This window comes from Natator depressus, chromosome 8 (assembly GCF_965152275.1).
Source record: "Natator depressus isolate rNatDep1 chromosome 8, rNatDep2.hap1, whole genome shotgun sequence".
Lineage (NCBI taxonomy): Eukaryota > Metazoa > Chordata > Testudines > Cheloniidae > Natator > Natator depressus.
In genome coordinates this window covers 96,513,796-96,530,651 of record NC_134241.1, presented here as the reverse complement: position 1 = coordinate 96,530,651, position 16,856 = coordinate 96,513,796, and the positions used below count along the sequence as shown (strand labels likewise).

At 40.8% G+C, this 16,856-nt stretch overlaps 1 protein-coding gene across 5 annotated transcripts in view; it reads left to right on the top strand.

Moving 5' to 3' along the window:
* The window catches only part of OSBPL9 (oxysterol binding protein like 9), a 134,082-nt gene that overhangs the window by 23,433 nt on the left and 93,793 nt on the right, over window positions 1-16,856 (top strand). For 3 of the 5 annotated variants that reach the window (XM_074961748.1, XM_074961746.1, XM_074961747.1), the window contains exon 3: window positions 361-439. In XM_074961748.1, coding sequence (XP_074817849.1) covers window positions 361-439 — 79 coding nt within the window. Of the gene's footprint in view, window positions 1-360; window positions 440-482; window positions 596-16,856 lie in introns of those variants that run through there. The other 2 variants (XM_074961750.1, XM_074961749.1) reach the window with 1 other exon arrangement.

Below are 16,856 nucleotides of genomic sequence, written 5' to 3'. Positions count from 1 at the left end.
TTACTTTTCTTGGTGTGCAGTACAAAATAGAGTACTATTTGCTTTATAATGATTCTGTGGTAAATGCTAAGTCTATCTCAAAAACAAAATATGTATACACTTATTTAGAAAATTATGAAGCCTTTGTAGAAATAGCCATTGGTTTTCTCTACAGCCAAGGTGCAGTCTTTTCACCAAGTATCTGGTTTAATTCTTATACTTAAATACAGACAGTAAATCTTCCTTTCCCCCCCTTCTCTTTGCAGTATCCTGGTTACTTCCAATTTTGTCAATGCTTTTTACATTCTAGTAGTGTAGTGATAGTGTGTGCTGCTGATGTCACTGCTTGCCTTATCAGGATTTTTGCTCTTTGTTTCACAGGGAGCTGTGATTGGTATAGACGATGAGGACGACAGCACCTTCACAATAACTGTTGATCAGAAAACCTTCCATTTCCAGGGTGAGCTGAAAGATGAGGTTCTTTCTTCTTGCAATAGATCCGACTGCGGCTGTCTATCTTCCTGTTTTGGTGTTTGATGGATGATCTTAAATGTTTGGCTACTGAACTGCATGAATGAGCACCCTGGGAACATTCTGGATCCAGAGGTGCTGCAAGGTTAGGCAGGGATTTATATCTGCAGTAGATACATATGTGCTAGAAAAGACTGTATCTTTGGCAAGATTTGGGGATTAAAAATTTAAAGGCTAAATCAGTCATAATGGGTTTCTGCTGATGGGTAGTGTTGGCAAAACATTGTCAATCTTCATTGTCAGGATATATGATTAAGCCTTTCTGCATGAAGAGTCACAAGACCTGTGTGAAGGTTGCAATTTGTGTTCATTTGGATTTGAAACTCAGTTTTGAGGAGACTAGAGGCAACATTTGGCTTAAAGATGGATCTTTGCTTCAAGAGCTGCAAGTTTGCATTCATTTCATCTGCATTTCTGTGTGTTGTCTGCCAATCACCATTTCTCTGCTCTTATCCTTTTAATCATATTTACTAACTCCAATGCCATCTGCCACTGCTATGTTTCGTCATTGCATGCTATGGTTCACCAGTAGAAAGGGTAAGGTACTGTATAATCGTTCTCATTATGGTTGCTACAGAACCCTTAAATATCTTTAACCACAGCATTGGTAAATGTTGTCATGACATATTGTTCTAAAGTACTCTCTTCTCCTGTCGTATGGTTAAAATCATGTCGTTCTCTCTTGGGTTAAAACCTTCAATTAACATCTATTTGTCCTTCTCCCAGTACTCCCCCACCCCCGCTGCTTCTCTGAAATGTAGAGTGAGGGAAGAATTTTATTTATAACTGTCTTATGGAGTTGGAAAGTTTTAAGTAAATCTTTCAGGGCTGTGAATGTGACAGTCAGCATTTACATTTGTATAAAATTAGAATAGATCTATAACCTTCATTGTGCTGTATAGATTTGCAAATTAATATTTCAAAATCAGCGTGCATTTTGAATTCAGGTGAAATACGGGCAGTATTTGAGAATGTATTTCTATAATATCTAATGATAAACAGTAGTCATGCACCATGTTTTTCATTGGCATATGTATTTCCTATGCTACAGTACCTCCTAAATGATATGGCTGTACTCTAGCTTCACTGCATTAAGCTTTATAAAGCTCTGCTGACAGCAACACTTAACTCCTCTGTTCTCAAGGATAGCTGATAAAACACAAAGGTAAGCTAATGTCTAATGTAGACAACTGAATACAAAACACTGGTCTTCAATGCTACAGAGCTAAATATTTATAAATATTTCTGTATGAGAGTTTGATGCAGGTAAAGGGTGAAACCTGGAATTCTCTTGTTTTCAGTTCCTAAGGAAATACCTCTTGTGCAGTTTCCTCTTGTTGTAGTTCCTCATCTGCTGTATTGTTTCCCTATGGAAGGGGACCAAAACCTCTCGAGAGAAGACAGTCATTTGATACAAATATTAGTCTTGCTTATAATAATCTATATTTGGTAGGATACTTAAACAATTCCAATACTAATTCTGTCAATCATATTCAGGTAGATAGATATCCATGCTTTAGAACTTTAAGATGTTAAAAAAATATGTGTACATTTTAAACTGTTATCTTGCTTGTTTGTTTTCTAATTTAGGATCTATGTCCAATACAGCAATTTCTCTATTAGAACCACTTTTTAAAGGTGCTTACATTAATTCGCTGAAGTCTGTAACTTGGCCTATAGCCAGCAAATTGTACTAATATTAGGAAAAAATATCAATGTACACTGCTGACTCTGCATTTTAAATTTACAGTAAAAATTGAAATGCTATGAGGTTACAATGTAAAACAAATTTAGACTTGTGGAAGTTTTCTTTTTTAAAAGCTATATTTTTAAAGGTTTTACATATCCTATAAAACATAAATTGTGTAATGCCTGGACTATTATGGCATAAAGGTTTTATTGGGAATGAATTTGGGATGATTGCATCACTCCTGAGTGGAGAAGCCATGACTGAGTTATGCAGATTTTTCTAAATGAGTTGTGATAAAACCTTTAATACAATCAGATTTTATCATATATGAATGTATGTATATGTAATACATGAACGCATTGCTTAGCAAGAATTTATTCTGTAAGATGCACACTATCAGTATTTGTAGTGACCTTTTAAATAAAAACCCCACATGCTACAGAAGAACTACTCTAGGAATGTCTTGTATATTCTATATATTAAAAAAAAAAAAAATGAGGGGAGATCTTTATTCTTCCACCTATAAAGACAATACAGTTATGTGCCCAAATTAGCTGGAGTTGAATTGAGAAGGGAAAGAGGAAGAGAAAGTAGTAAATATAAAACATGTATGTAAAAAGTCTAAAATATTTTCTAAACCTAAAGATTTCATGATTTTAGAATCCAGTAATTTGGGGTCCCATTGGGAATCTCCCATTATTGATGGGACAGGTTCTCTCTCCCCTCCCCCCCCCCCCCGCACCTTTTGGCCCTGAATTAAAAGCACCCTCAGTGTAAAGGTCGGTTAGGTGTAGAAATACCAACAGTGGCCCAGGGCTGATCTTTCCCATCCTGTGCTTTAGGTGCAGTTTTTTTGATATATTATATGGAATTCCACATTTGGGGGAAGGAGGATGAAACTCTTTTTTTTGTTTTTGTTTTCCGCCTGGACAGGCTGACTTTTAGTTCGTAATATGGTATCTGTTTCAAGCTCTACCTGTGTTTTGGAAAGTTAAAATATCTAGAGAGGTAGGTGAAAGGGTAGAAGGCAGGTGAGACAATCAAAGATGTATGATAAATTGCAGAGCCCTTTGATCAATTTGTCATGTGGATGTTGCCTTCCCGTGTTACGTGTGTTTTGTGTGTGTTGGGCCAGATTTTCAAAAGTGCTATAAGCATCCAGCAACTCCCATTGAAACCAAAGGGAGGTGTTAAAACATTTTTGAATCCTGGCAGTGGTTAGCTGGACACTGGCTCTTGCTAAGACTCCCAACCTGGCTTCTTCTGACAGCCATAATTCTTTTCCACAGCACTCCTTAGTGACTATCTGAGTGCTGGAAACTGGTCAGTTACTTAAATCATAAGGCACTCTAGGATTAGCCAGTTTCGGGTCTGGTTTTGGAGCACACAAAAAGCAAGTGGCTGCTTTGTGTCTGATGGAAAGGGTACTTGAAAGCTTTGTAAATCATGGTCTGTCAATATTTTCCTCTTCAGCACTGGGACTAGAGGGAGGAACAATAAATTCTGTGATGACCCCATCCCAACCTCCAACAGCAGGACCATACTGAAAGTCATCCTAGTGTCTTTGTCTGTTCTTTCCAACAGCGCAGGGCTCCACACATCATGGCTTTAACATAGGGGCATTCTGTAAATCACATAGCCCAGAGTATAAATCTAACCATCCTCAGAACAAATTTGTTGGGTTTTGCCCCATAGATCACTATGCAACTTATCCAGTATAAGAATTGTTGCTTACTGTACCTTGCCTGACCTCAGTAATTTATACCACGTGATACAAGGTCAGATAACTTAATGCCTGGATTGGTGTCCCCAGTAAACTGATTTAAATATAAAACCTTCAGCCAGTCAAAAACAACCAATCATTCAATTACAGAACAGTGATGTAAAACTTTATCTGTCTTCTGGTTGGGTTAAGCTTGGAGCATCCATGTTCTTTAATGGAAGGGAAATACAGGCTTTCAAAAATCGTTCAATAAGCAACTGTTATGATTGCATCAACATCAGGCAGGCCAAAGAGCACTAAGTAAAGTTTTTTGATCACTTGGTATAAAAGAAGAACGTCAGTGGAATAAATGTTTGCCACGGGATAAATTTATTTTCAGTTAGATTTGACTTTGTCAAGGCACTTACTTAACAGTAGATTTCCACTTTCCTACTCCAGAGTTCTGCTTCTTTCTTCTTTTTCTCAGTAAGTGTTATTGCACATTCTATCTATTTACTTGGGGGTGGGAAGCTAGATGGGAAAAGACTTAAAAGTAATCTAGCTCATCCCTTCTCTGCTTGAATGAGGCATCATTTGGCCCTACAGTATGACCTGTTCTAGGGCCTTAACCAAAGCCTACTGAAGTAAAGAGGAAGACTCCCGTTTACTTCCATGAGCTTTGGATCAGGCCCAGGTTTGTTCAGGATATCTGTGAAAGTCAACTTAACTACCGCCTCTCGGGGAAGTGGCTTACCCACACTGATGAGGACCCTTCTTGTCAGCATAGGTAGTATCTACACTGAAGCGCTAGAGTAGTGCAGCTTCGTCGTGGTAGCATTTCAAGGGTAGACAAGCCCTAAGTGTTCAGACCCTTGAAATATTTGCAGAGTGTTTTTCCTCTGCCCACCACACATTTAGCTCATCACTTAGCCAAGCTATACATACTTAGTTTTTTTTTCTTTTGGAAAGTCAATCTTTCATCCTCTTCCATCACTTTGTTCCGTTCAATGCCCTGTAGATTGTTAGTGTTTTGGAAACAAATCTAATGAACAGAACACAGTGTTCCAGGTGCAGTCTTGCCTTCTTGATATGTGACTTGATGTCTGTTGCAACTTGCAATCGCGTTGTGGGTGGTGGCGGGGGTTAAATTTTTTTTGGTGGGTTTGTGTAAAAAAAGATGAATTGTGGATTTTTTTTAACTTGGAAAAGATACCATCGACTTGACACACTCTCACTTCCATCTGAAAATGTATTGTTTGAAAGTGGATCTAAGGGGGCATCATCGTTTCATAGCAGGTATTTGCCAGTCATGCTTCACTGCTGCTGTGTACATAAAGGGCTGAGAGATCAGAGATGGTCCTGTATATTGATCTGAGCTGGACTTGAGGTAGCTCTTGCTCTCTGGCAGCTAGCCATGGAGAACAGCAGGGCTTAACCTCTTCTTCTCCCATCCCTCCCTCAACAAAGTGTCACAATGTTGCCATGAGAAGGAAGCATAAATGCACCTGTGCACATCTTCTACTTCTGTAGGTGCACTGAGAGATGGGAAATCAGATTACTGCCTCCCCGCCCCTCAGTTCCTTTCCTGGCTGCCTGCAGTCACAGTTTGGAAGGTAAAGGGAGTGGAAAGCCAGGCACAGAGTCCTAGTGCATAGGGGAAGAGTACTTCTTTAGTATGGGGTGAGGCTATGGGCCCTAATAAACATTTGTGCTGGTGGGGACTTATAGTCTCAGTTCATGGGAAGAGCACGCAACACCAGCAATTGGTGGATGGGGCACATATAGCCAGTGTTAATGTGGCGGCTTGAAGCATCAGCAAGTAAGGGCAGGGTGAAAGGGTGGGCTCAGAGCCCTGGAGGGTTGAGTGCCTGAGAGCTTCTGACAGTGGGAGGAGAGGCCAGTCCTTGCAAATGGAGGGAGGGGGTCCTGGAAGGACCAGCAAGAAGCTTGGGTAGTAGAAGAGGCAACCCCAGCAGCCTGGTTCAGGAGAGATGGTCAGCATCTCTTTGTGGGGGGGAGGGATAGCTCAGGGGTTTGAGCATTGGCCTGCTAAACCCAGGGTTGTGAGTTCAATCCTTGACGGGGCCCTTTAGGGATCTGGGGCAAAAATTGGGATTGGTCCTGCTTTGAGCAGGGGGTTGGACTAGATGACCTCCTGAGGTCCCATCCAACCCTGATATTCTATGAAAAGCCCAGCAAACCAAGAGGGGGCCGAGAGGAGATTCTCTGGCCCAAGCACATTCTATCCTGGGGGAGGGAGCTGTACATTCTCACCTACCTCTTACGCTTCCATGGCTTGGCTTCTCACCCAGCTTCTGCCGTCTTCTCTAGATTCTTATGCAGGGCTCTTCCTTTGGGGCTTCCTTAGTTGATTGTAGCAGTAGAGGTGACATATTAAGGATAAGGGCCCAGAGGGCAAAATAACACACAAAATGGCTGCAGCTGGAAGATTCATAGATTACAAGGTCAGAAAGGACCATCTAGTCTGACTTCCTGTGGAACACAGACCATATAGTTTCCCCACAATAATTCTTAGAGCATGTCTTTTTACTAAAACATCCAATCTTGATTTAAATATTGCCAGTGATGGAGAATCCATCACGATCGTTGGTAAATTGTTCTAATGGTTAATTACCCTCACTGTTAAAAGTTACCAGATTAGAGACCTTATTTTTCTAGCATTTATACCTTGTATGTAGCGACTTTTACTGTTGCTGCTGCTCAATTCTATGACTGCTAGTGTCCTCTATGAGTCTTTTACCAGCAGGAGCAGAGCTGAAATGGCAGCAATGACCGGCACGTGTGCGCACAGAGAAGGGGAGGAGGAATGGGCCTGGGCATGGTTTATGTTGTTCTGGAGTCTTCTGGCCAGCTTCTGTTAATCTGGAGTGGCAGTTGCACGTTTGCCCCCTCATGGTAGGTGAAGTGTGGTTCATAAATAAGGCTGCAGGCAGTGAGCAGGCTTCCTCTTCAGCTCCTCTTCCTAGTTCTAGAGGCTACTCCCAGAACGTCTGAGCAGGCAGCCAATACTGTACGCTCATTTTCCTCCCTTTTCACTGCTCCCTTTTCTGTCCAGTGCATCTCAGTGCAAAGTGGAAAAGTCTATACTTATACCCACACAATGAACAGACCTCATTGGAGCTGCTCTGGACTCCTCCACCAGAGCATACTTGCCCATGGATACGTTCGCCACAATGTTCAGCTTCATCTCTACAATAGAGCAAAACCCACAAACCACAGAAGGGCTTGTCTTCAACCGCTGGGCTATATGGCAGCCTACACATTTGCTACACCCTTAGCAAGACTCTGCTCTCAGTATCTTCAAGCCTGGCTGAGGACAGTCTACATCCCCAACAATCAATCAGTTCAAATGGATGTCTATACTTCAGAGGGTCCTCCACACTTTCAGTTGGTGAAAAGCTCCCCAAGAGGTCTGTAGGAGTGCCATTCTTGCAACCTTCCCTTGCAAAGACCATCACCACGGATGCATCCCTACTAAGCTAGGGCACATGCATTCAGGACTTCATAGCTTGGGGTAAATGGTCGCTGCAGGAGGTGACCCTCTACATCAATGTATTAGAGCTTAGGGTGACTTGTTATGCTTGCCATCACTTCCTACCCCACCATGTCAGGGGCCACTCGGTCAGAATAATGGTAGGCAATAGAGCAGCAATGTATTATATCTGCAAGGCTACCACCTGGTCTCTAGTGCATACATCTTCCCAATGCTATGCTCTCATGCCTGTTTCCAGAGCTGAGACAGCTTTGAGTGAAGTTCTGTAGTGCGTACTGAATCTGCTGCCTCCACACTCTGCTCTGTATTGCTCTGGAATCTCCTGAAGTGGAGCACCCGCAGGGATAATAATTCAAAGAAGGAGAGGTTTTTTACCTTGTACAGTGACTGGAATTCTTCAAGATGTTTTGTCCCTATGGATACTCCACTATCCATCCTCCTTCCCCTCTGCCTCAGAGTCTTTGTCTGGATTTCATGGTTAAGAAGGAAATGGAGCATCAGTGAGTCCACCCTCCCCTAAATACGCTCACATCAGAGCACAAGAATGTGTAGGGTGCGGACCTGTGGACATGGCTGATGGAAAATCTGATCCAGAGTGCACTGGTGCATGCACATCTTGAAATGGAGCACCCATATTGACAAAAATCTCAAATTCCAGTTACTGTACCAAGTAAACAACCTCTTTCTGTGAATTCAGTCTAGAAATTCAACCAAGATGTTCACAAGTCTTGTCTTGATGTCAGAGACCTCTATCTATTTGAAGCTTTCTCCTAGATATTTTGACTGTTTCTCTGCTGTGATTTTTAATTGCAAAGGTCTGTAATGTAGACAGGGCTGTATAAGGTTATACTAATTACACTATAATACTGGTAGAGAAGGTTTTTCTGAATGAAAAGCTTTTTTTACAGGCTTCTACAACTTCTAAATACCTTTTTGGATGAACTTCTAACAGTGGCAGAATATTTTGGTAAAATTCTGTCTCTATGGTGGTATCAGAGAAGGGTGCATATGGTGCAGTTTGCATTACTTAACACTAAATATTGTTGACATCCCCCAACTCCCTTCTTTTTCACTTTGAGCAGCTTTTATTAAAAACTTCAGGATTGAATGGGCTTAGTGCAACCTATTTGTTTTGGGATACTAGAAAATTCATTTAAAGTTACCTGTGAAAATAGCATACTGTGGAATGCTAGCTTTTTATTCTGATTGAATTGCATGTTGTGTATATGTACTACCTGAACATAGATTAAAGGGAAGCTCATTTCCATAGATGGGGAGAGATATTTGCTAGATATTCACGTTAGTAAAAATTCTGTCTTGATAGTCACCAATGGATTAAAATAAACTATGCATTGTTACATATTCTAAATGTCCCTTCCAGATACTTCTAAAGAATTTTCCATTCTGAACCCAGGTTTCCAAAGGAAAACATTTTGGTACTTGCTTTAAACACACTCCAATGGGAAGTGGATCTTCGTGTTTAGAAGAATTCTTGCTGGCTAAGTTTTCAGATGAGACACAAATTGGAGTGGAAAGGAATAAGAACCAGTCAGTTCAACAGAGGAATTTGACTAGAGGATATTTAAAATCTTCAGATTCCTCCTCTGGAGTTTAGAAATTGTGGAAGCATAAAGACTTAAGCACATAATCCATTTTTTTGCAGCGTAACTTGTGTGCAGCTGAAATTTTTTAAAAATAAAAACTATTATTGTTGATAACATCTACAACATAGTATTATTGCTCCCATTGTTAGCAAAAGTTAACATGGATTTTTGAAGCAGTTCAAATGATTCTAACTAATTTTTGGTCAATAATAATAAATTAAATAAGTTTTGAATTTTCAGATAGGATTATTCATCCTGAGTATTGTCAGTTATGAAGGGCATCCATTTGAGTTGCATATGAGCAAAAAAAAAAAAAAAAAAAAATCTTGACAATTGAGAAATGTGTTTCATTTGCCTTCCACTCTTTTGTATAAGTAAGAGTCTGAACAAACTAGCCAAATTTTCATGGAGGAGAAAACTGCTATTTTAAAAAAATCAGAAAGCAGAGCTCTGAATAACTACAAACTGTTACAATAGAACTTGAAACTTAACCTTAAGTATAACAGGAGCTTCATCTCCCATTTAGTTCTTTATGTAATAAGACAGAAACAGTCTCATCTGTAAAGCAAACCTCTACTTATGTTCATGCAACTTTGCACAGACTCTGGTACTTGCACTGTTAAATAATAGGTTTCAGAGTAGCAGCCGTGTTAGTCTGTATCTGCAAAAAGAAAAGGAGGACTTGTGGCATCTTAGAGACTAACAAATTTATTTGAGCATAAGGTTTCATGATGGATCCAATGAAGTGAGCTGTGGCTCACGAAAGCTTATGCTCAAATAAATTTGTTAGTCTCTAAGGTGCCACAAGTCCTCCTTTTCTTTTTGTTAAACAATAGACTACCAATTGAAATTTATTAAATATTTTGGATGTTTTTCTACATTTTCATATATATTGTATTCTGTGTTGTAATTGAAATCAAAGTGTATATTTTTTTATTACAAATATCTGCACTATAAAAATAAGAAATAGTATTTTTAAATTCACCTCATACAAGTACTGTTGTGCAATCTTTGTCATGAAAGTGCAACTTACAAATGTAGATTTTTTTTTTTTTTGGTTACATAACTGTACTCCAAAACAATGTAAAACTTCAGAGCCTACAAGTTCACTCAGTTCTACTTCTTGTTCAGCCAATCGCTAAGAAAAACAAGTTTGTTTACATTTACAGAAGATAATGCTGCCCGCTTCTTATTTACAGTGTCACAAGAAAGTGAGAATAGGCATTGGCATGGCCCTTTTGAAGCCAGTATTGCAAGGTATTTACATGCCAGATATTCCAAACATTTGTATACCCCTTCATGCTTCGGCCACCATTCCAGAGGACATGCTTCCATTCTGATGACGCTTGTTAAAAAAAATTATGCATTAATTAAATTTGTGACTGAACTCCTTGGGGGAGAATTGTATGTCCCCTGCTCTGTTTTATCCACATTCTGCAATATATTTCATTTTATAGCAGTCTCAGATGATGACCCAGAACGTTGTTCATTTTCAGAACACTTTCACAGCAGATTTGATAAAGCGCAAAGAAGGTACCAATGTGAGATTTCTAAAGATGGCTACAGCACTCGACCCAAGATTTAAGAATCTGAAGTCCCTTCCAGAATCTGAGAGGGATGAGGTGTGGAGCATGCTTTCAGAAGTTTTAAAAGAGCAACAGTCCGATGCGGAAACTACAGAACCCAAACCACCAAAAAAGAAAATCAGCCTTCTGCTGGTGGCATCTGACTCAGATAATGAAAATGAACATGTGTCAGTCTGCACTGCTTTGGATTATTATCGAGCAGAACCCGTCATCAGCATGGACACATGTTCCCCTGGAATGGTGGTTGAAGCATGAAGGGACATATGAATCTTTAGCGCATCTGGCATGTAAATATCTTGCGATGCCAGCTACAGCAGTGCCATGACAATGCCTGTTTTCACTTTCAGGTGACATTATAAACAAGAAGTGAGCAGCATTATCTCCTGCAAATGTAAACAAACATGTTAGTCTGAGTGATTGGCTGAAAAAGAAGTAGGACTGATTGGACTTGTAGGCTCTAAAGTTTTATATTGCTTTATTTTTAAATGCAGGTTTTTTTGTACATAATTCTACACTTGTAAGTTCAACTTGCACGATAAAGAGATTGCGCTACTGTACTTGTAATGGGGGAATTGAAAAATACTATTTTGTTTTTTAGTGTGCAAATATTTGTTATAATAATATAAAGTGAGCACTGTACACTTCATATTCTGTGTGGTAATTGAAATCAATATATTTGAAAATGTAGAAAACATCCAAAAATATTTAAATTGTATTCTATTATTCTTTAACAGTGCCATTAATTGCAATTAATCACGATTATTTTTTTTAATTGTTTGACAGCCCTAGTAGCTTTACCTCTTCTGTACCCTTCACCTGCCCTCTGCTTAACTGATGGCAGAAACAGCTTAACTTCACTCTTGCTATACTCTGTCCAAGCAGACGTACGGAATTTGTTTGCCTTGACTAAAAGCCTAGGAGTTAAGAAGACTGAATATCCTCAGCCTGACTATAGGCAAGGAAAGGGAGCTGACTGGAGAGAGAGCTGTGGAACTGTGATATATTAACTTCAGTTCATTTTGCGTGCTGCAGTTCTATGGTTAAAATGTCCTCCTCCCAATTTAAAGAGTCCTCTCCCTAGGATGTCATAGCCATGAAATAGCCCTTTTGGTGTTACTACAGTGAGGTCTGACGTTTTTCCCACTTTACCTGGCACTGAGTGTGAAATACTTTTCCCACTGAAGTCAGTGGGAGTTTTACCACTGACTTCAGTGGAGCCAGATTTTCACACCAACAGTTCGGCTATGTTTAAAATAAACATAGTGCATAGGGCTTGATATTGCTAGAGTAAAGAATGCAGGAACTCTCATAAAGTCTGTGGGAGTTTTGCCTGAATAAAGAATGAATAATTAGCCCCATTGTCTCAGTGGGTGGAACGGACTTTTTCTCCTGGTTAGGGAGACTGCATTCCTTACAGACAGATCAGCCTATTGGTAAGTAGGTCAAAATGAATGAAAATAAGACTTGCGTTTCTCCCTAAGAGACAATGTGTGTTTTTATAACAGTGATTTTTTTTTTTAGAACTGATTCTCTAGTTTTTCCTTTTCATATTCATGTGCTGCTGCTTTTTTACAGGGATGCTAATTTTGAGATGGTGGGTTTGTGCAGTGTGTTCTCATGTACTGTTCTGTATGACCTAGAAATGCTAGCTTTTAGTGCTGTGTAAACTAGAAGACATGTTGAACATATTTATGTCTCGCCTTTGGATGCCATCGAGCCTTTGCTCGGAAGAGTAATCTGTTGTGGAATACTTTCACATTCCACATACATGTTTATATAAATATACATAATCTCTTTTCACTGACAAAGTAAACAAAGTACTAGAATACAATGGTGACTCTGAAGATGAAACTACTGAATCATTCTGCAGTACGGAAAAGGATACTGGTTGAGAGCATTCATATACCAGAAGAAATGTGACCCCTTCTTTATCTTCCTTTTTATCATCTATTTAACTTCATCAAACAAAAACCCAACTTCTCTTCTTTGTATTCCCTTCTTGTGTCTGACTCAGCCCTTGTTATGCCTGAATTTCATGATGCCTGGCTGAATCAGTGCTGAGACAGCCTCTCCTGTTTGGATTGACAAAGATCATGGTTTCTGATTACAGGTTTTTTTTCTTGGTTTTTCGGTTTTTTCTCTCCCTTTACTATTTCTCCTGTTAGAGTGGCTGTACAATTTACCTTCTACCTTAATTTTCCTTTCTTCTTCATCTCTCCCCTGTGAGATGAGAGGAAATGGCAGAGAGTGAATTTCAGATTGACTTAATACATAAAGAGGAAAAAAAGGACAACTTTTAAAATAGGCTCTAAAGTTTTGTGGGTTTTTAGTGATCTCAGTGCACTTGAGCTCCATATTTATGATTTGTCTTCAGAAAACTTGTGATGCTATAATATTACTTACATTTGTAATTGCATTTCACTACATATTTTGTGTGTCCATCTACTCTAGTCATAGGTAGTGAATCACAGTCCTTCAGTGTTCCGAGGCTGTATCAAAGGTTGTGTCTGCACATCAAAGAAGAACCTGCAGCTGGCCCAGGCCAACCAACTCAGGCTCACTGGCCTTGGGGTTGTTTCATTACTGTGTGGACTTCTAGGCTTGAGCTGGAGCCTGGGCTCTGTGACCCTCCGACCTCGCAGGGTCCTATAGAGTCTGGGTTCCAGCCCGAGCCTGGAAGTCTATACAGCAATGAAACAGCCCTGCAGCTCAAGCCCCACGAGCCCAAGTTGGCTGGCACTGGTTTCTTTGCTCTGTAGACATACCCTTTGACACACCTGAGATGTCATAATAGATTACATATGTAACTTCCTATGGATGTACTGTCGATAGAAATGAGGCATATGCTGAAAAGGCTGAACATATTGGAACAAATCCTAATCTGTTACATCCAATATCAGCTCTATTGCTAATGAGTTGAAGAATGCTTCATTGAGCTACTCATGGTAAATGTGATATGTTTCAACTATTATGATAGACTCTCTTTTGTTCACTGAAGTAATCAGGACTCTGAGGGTAGATTTACCAGACTTTATGTACAAACTTCACTAGCAAATCTTAGTGGAAAAAATGTAATTAATATCTGTCATGGATTATTTTAAAAATGAGACCAGCAAATTGACCATAATCGCTGAACTGCCTCACAGTCTAATTTTGTCTGTATTTTTGTGCCTAGTTGACAGTCTGTGTATGCTGAGCTTAGTCAGTCTGCACAACTCTCAGGTTAATCAGTTGGACTATGACCATAGTATATCTTTACACAGTGTATAGGGTTCTTAGAGCATATTCATTTTCCGTCTCTAGTCTAAAATGTGAAGAGACGTTTATAAGCAACTGAATTCACACTTCAAATTTTAAATAGGTGATGCATCTTTTTCACATGGATGTCCTGATCGCTGTTCCTTCTAATTTTTCCCACCCATGTGCGGAATTAATTTTGTTATATGCACCAATATGGAGGTGATGTGTGACACATCACCTTCATATTGGTACACATAACAAAATTCATGTGGTGGGATTGGGCCGAGGGGTTCGGAGTGTGGGAGGGGGCTTAGGGTTGGGGTGCAGGGGTGTGAGGGCTCCGGCGGGGGATGTGGGCTCTGGGGTGGGGCTGAGGGGTTTGGGGTGCAGGAGGGTGCTCTGGGGCTACGGTGGGGAGAGAAGACTCCCCACAGCAGCATCTGGGTTGGGGGGAGGAGGTGCCTATCCCTACGGCTGGGGCTGGGGCTACAGGATAGATGCCCCTCCCCCGGTTGCAGCCCCAGCCTGGGTCCAGGTCACTCCGGGGTCAGGTCAGGCCTGGGGCCAGGCCTCAGACTGAGTTGGGGGAGGGGCGCCCCAGCCGTGGCAGGTTGGGGTCCAGGGGACGATATGCAGGTTCCCGGGTAGGTTGCCTACGTGCCTGTCCGGTGCTAAATAAGCTGCTGCCTGGCCGCACGGCTGCACAGCTTACAGGGAACTTAGGTCCTGATGCTATTTCTGATTTGACCTTTCCGGTGATACTGTTGCACCATGAACAGCACAGTAGAACTAACTTAAAAAAAAAAAAAAAAAAAAAAAGGGCGGAGGGCAGGGGGAAGGAGGCAGCTTTGCATCTGGAAGTACCCAACACTGTTAACTTGTTTTTATGGTGCTCAGCCTGATCTGCAATGTCGAAACCTTACCCGACTGTTCCTGATGTTGAATGAACACGGTGTGGTGTGTGCTACAAACTTCTTAAAATAACAAGATGTCAGAATTGTATACTTTAAATCTTTTGTCAGTTTCCCTCTTAAAAACAAAAGGTGCATAATAAACCTAACCTGATTGCCAGAAAGATTGGTCAGAAGTTATAATTTCCCACTTAGTATCTAGTGCAGGTTTTCCCCTAAATTGTTCTTCTGAGTGTTTGGCTAATCCTTTTTTGAATGTTTCCATAGATTGTGCTTCAATGACCTCTTGACTGTTGTTCCATTCTACAATTGCTCTTACTGTTAGGAAGCTTTTCCTTGTATTTAATCTCTCAACAGTCATTTTGATTAGATTATATTTAACCTTTCTGCTGCTTGTTCCTGAGAATTGCATGCTAGTGAGGTATCTGAGCTTTTCTTAGAGGTTGGTACTGAACAGACGGATGGCTGATGAGTCACTATTGGCTAGAAAGTGTCTGTATGTAGGTCTCTTGGCTGGCAATAGGTGATTGTTCATAAGGCTGCTGATTGGCAGTAGGTACTAAAACCACCAGTAAATAATCTTCACATTGTAGTAATTCCAGGATCTACAATGGTAGAGGAGACTATTTTAGTACCAAGAGTGTTGATGTGATTCCTGAATTACAGCTGTAGTTCATATGAAGCTGAGTGACTTTGACCAACAGTCTAGTCATGGGTGGTTTCTTCATGCTGTAAGCGTATCTATTTTTGTGACTGGGTGCAGGGTCACTACTGAGTCCCCAGTACACACAAAGAAACACTATCTTTCCTTTTCCATCCACTGAACACCCTTGGAAAAGGGAAAGGCATATGAAATGCTGCTGGAGGGACAGGAGAAGGAGCGTGTATGTAGGGAAGGCTCTGAAGCTTGGATTGATGCCTGGTCTTGTGGAAGTTTGTTCATTCTTTGGACTGTGTTGTTTGGTTTGTATTTATAAAGGTTCCTTGCTGCTGAATAGACTTTACTGTCTGTGGCTGTTAAGTTTCTGCCCAATCATCCCAATTTATCTCTCTGTGTTTTACAAATCCTTAGTTTTGAGTACAAGTCCTATAGGGGGTAGTTAGCAAATCTTACCATATTACCTTGAGCACTGTAATCCTGCTTCAGTGTCAATTTGGAGGATATGAGACACCACAACAGAAAGATGAATCAGCAAACAACCCTAGCTGTACACTTTTTAGAGTAAAGTTATCACAGAAACACAACTTGGGCAGAGGGACCTGGTATGCCTTGAGCTACTTAAAGTCTTTTGCCATTGACTGCACTTCATTTTAAGGGCTAGTCTACACTGACCAATGTGTGGTGACGGCGCAGGATATTAAAAAAACAACCTCAACAAGGATATAAAAAACCCACCTCAACAAGGGGTGCTGGGGCACTGTTTACACTGGCGCTGTACAGCGCTGCAACTTGCTGTGCCCAGGGGTGTGTTTTTTCACACTCCTGAAAAAGAAAGTTCCAGCGCTGTTAATTGCCAGTGTAGACAAGCCCTAACTGTCGAAGAAATGAGTAATCTTTTTTTCAGGGAGGAGGTCTGATGGCCACCACATTGTATTTGAAGACTATCCTTTAGTACACAAGGATTTGAAAGGTTTCAGAGTAACAGCCGTGTTAGTCTGTATTCGCAAAAAGAAAAGGAGTACTTGTGGTACCTTAGAGACTAACCAATTTATTTGAGCATAAGCTTTTGTGAGCTACAGCTCACTTCATAGACACTTGAAATATTGGTAAGAATGAGAAGAATTACAAGTTCAATATATATCAGTGCTGATAATTCATTGGTGGTTGTAGCATTGTTGTAGCCATGTTGGTTCCACCATATTAGAGAGATGAGGTGGGTGAGGTAATATATTTTAATGGACCAACCAGGACTGGCTCAAGGCACCAGCAAAGCAAGCACGTGCTTGGGGCAGCACATTTCCAGGGGCAGCATTCCGGCCATCCTTTATTTTTCCCCCTGGCCCTGCTCAGTCAACCAATGAGCCCCTGCGTGGGGCTGGGCGGTGAGCTCAGCGCGGGGGGCCCAGCCTGGGGGCAGTCCCGGCCCTGGCCCCCTGCC